The 2,935-nt window shown below is 40.9% G+C and overlaps 1 protein-coding gene across 3 annotated transcripts in view; it reads right to left on the minus strand.

Annotated features, from left to right (window-relative positions):
- Window positions 1-462: 462 nt before the first annotated feature.
- prkag3b (protein kinase, AMP-activated, gamma 3b non-catalytic subunit) overlaps window positions 463-2,935 on the minus strand; it is a 16,969-nt gene continuing 14,496 nt past the window's right edge. For all 3 annotated transcript variants that reach the window (XM_042214042.1, XM_005947371.3, XM_005947372.2), the window contains 3 exons: window positions 1,341-1,378; window positions 961-1,107; window positions 463-709 (listed from right to left, as the gene is read on the minus strand). In XM_042214042.1, coding sequence (XP_042069976.1) covers window positions 593-709; window positions 961-1,107; window positions 1,341-1,378 — 302 coding nt within the window. In that variant the 3' untranslated portion in view covers window positions 463-592. The remainder of the gene's footprint in view (window positions 710-960; window positions 1,108-1,340; window positions 1,379-2,935) is intronic.

Below are 2,935 nucleotides of genomic sequence, written 5' to 3' on the forward strand. Positions count from 1 at the left end.
GACAGAAATTATTTTTGGAGCGGCACAAATAATTTGTGTGGCATCAAATTTGATGCAGAACAGCTGATTGTTCTGTAAATAGTTTGAAATGTTTGTTTAAAAACGCCTTGGCTGCATTTTTAGGTAAACAGCTGCAACAAACTTTGTTGTTTGCATAACTCAGTTACTTTTTTGAAGAAGTAACTATATAATTAATTACCCAACATTGGTCATTATTTACTGTATTTTGCAGACAGAGTTACAGACTCTCTCCCAGACCACAGACTCATAATACAAGTCAGAGCTTTATTAAAAAAAAGAAAAAAAAAAAGAAAGAAAGTTGTGTTTTCAAAATTGGAGTTCAAGTTATTTTTACTTCCAATAGTGTTAACATACTACACAGGTGATGAACAAGATTTTTTAAATTTTCATTGTAAGTGGGCTAAAGCAGGTAATTAAAAGTAGTCTAACATAAATGCTGTAATTTGATTGTTTTAATAAACATGTAACTTGGATGGATTTGATGCTGGCGTGACCACAGTGCACACGTCTGCTGTTGCTCAGGGAGTTTGTGTGTTCGCTCAGTCACATGAAACATTACAGGGAACATTGCTTAGGAGTACAGTGCATCAATGCCTGCAGGAGAGAGAACGAGGGCTTGGAGAAGGTCAGATAAAGACACAATCCCTCTGACCACATCATCACTGTCAACCAACACCAACCGATGTACCTGGTGAAACAAAAGATAACATTTTTCAGCTCCACTCTGCTGGATACATCAGTACACCCTGACACATTAGGTATCGAAGCTGTATTTTAAGTACTTATGTTGTGCATCTACCTAATGTACCTGAGCCTAATGGACTAACTTTGATTACATAGTCAAGAGCTCTCACGTCTGACTCATATTGCCACCAACAGTATCCCAGCAGTTTGTGTATAAGTATTATTTTTGCAGCACTGCAGGCTGCACTGTATTACCTCAGCCTGTGCAATGCGATCGATGATGGTCTCCAGTGTTTCATGAGGGTAGCACTTAAGGACCCCCTCAACACAGCAGAATCTGGATGCAATGACTTCCCGCATTGTCATATTTAAGTTGTTATAGTTTTTCTGGGCTGCAAGGTTCTTAGGGACAGAAAAAAACCCAACAATGTTGTTAGCAGCTACTGATTTTACTTTCATAACATAATAACATTTCTGGATTAACTGCTTATATATAAAGTATTTAACTGTTTCTATTTTTTCTTTAATAAATTTATGGTATTTTAATCAGAAATTGTGTGTGAAGATATACAGTGTAACACATGTGGGTCCTATGTAGCATACATAATACATGGGGGAAAAAAACAGCAACTTACAATAACATCAAATCTGGAGTACAGCGCCACCACTTTACCTACAGAGGATATACACAGAAAGGCCATGAGGTAAGTTTTTGTTGTTTTACCTTTTTCCAAAGTATGCATCCAAACTGAAGAAGAACAATAAAAAAATTTTTTATTAAATTATGTAGCAAACAAACCAAAAACCTTCATATTATGACTCTTCGTAATATGAAGGTTTTTGGTCTAATGTGGCTATTGTTTGTCTTGATAACAGCTTTACAAACTGTTGTCATTATTGTCAGCCTTGTCAAAAATCAATTGGTAGAATTTTATTCTTAACTCCTTTGCATCCACCAGGTCTCTGATTAGGGTTAGTGGCAGGGCTAGGCTCACCTCTGCTGCTTTGTATGGAATTTACATCTATATAGCATATGCACATGAAAATGTTATAACAGAAGGCCTTGAAGCGTTGAAGCCTTTAATTGTCAAATAGCAACAAAAAAAAAGCTGATTGTCTTTAGTAATCTGTATTATGACAAGACCAAGGACTGAAAGCTTTACATGCTGGTAAGAGAATAAAGACTACCATGAGCGGTAATGTAAACGTATCAAGCTTTTTCATATATTACAAAATTCAGTTAGTTGCATGTGATTACCTGCTGATGACTCATGATCATGCAAACTTCAAATTTTCCAGGTGAATAACAACATTAACTTAGCATGACAATTCAGAGCACCCAGCCTTCTTGGAGTCCCTGGGTGGTGTGCTGTAGGCTGCTCAACCTGGGGACTTTGTTGTCCTACTGTGAGACTTTCAATTCAATTCAATTCAATTTTATTTATATAGCGCCAAATCACAACAAAAGTTGCCTCAAGGCGCTTCATAGGTACAGAGAAAAACCCAACAATCATATGACCCCTTATGAGCAGCACTTTGGCGACAGTGGGAAGGAAAAACTCCCTTTTAACAGGAAGAAACCTCCAGCAGAACCAGGCTCAGGGAGGGGCGGGGCCATCTGCTGCGACCGGTTGGGGTGAGAGAAGGAAGACAGGATAAAGACATGCTGTAGGCAACAACAGTGATACCTGGAGGGACGTGATTGGGAGGAACGGCCTCCCATATCTGAACCTAAGTGGTGTTTTGTTCTTGGACTTCTGTGCCAACCACAGTTTGTCCATAACGAACACCAAGTTCAAACATAAGAGTGTCCGTAAGTGCGCGTAGCACCAGGACGCCCTAGGCCACAGGTTGATAATCGATTTTGTAATCGTATCACCAGACCTGCCGCCATATGTTCTAGACACTTGGGTAAAGAGAGGGGCTGGTGGTGAGTTGGATCAGGTAGTGGGGGAGGATGCTGGACAGACCTGGCGCTGGGAGTGCCTGGCAGAGGCCCCAGTCTACGAGATCTTCAACGCATACCTCCCACAGAGCTTCAGTAACATTCTGAGGGAGATGGTCAATTCATCCATCCATCCATCCATCTTCATCCGCTTATCCGAGGTCGGGTCGCGGGGGAAGCAGCCTAAGCAAAGAGGTCCAGACCTCCCTCTCCCCAGCCACCTCCTCCAGCTTGTCCGGGGGAATACCAAGGCGTTCCCAGGCCAGCCGAGAGATATAATCTCTC

The sequence above is a fragment of the Haplochromis burtoni genome, unplaced genomic scaffold (assembly GCF_018398535.1).
Source record: "Haplochromis burtoni strain Fernald_Lab_line unplaced genomic scaffold, NCSU_Asbu1 Contig_511, whole genome shotgun sequence".
NCBI classification, from domain to species: Eukaryota; Metazoa; Chordata; class Actinopteri; order Cichliformes; family Cichlidae; genus Haplochromis; species Haplochromis burtoni.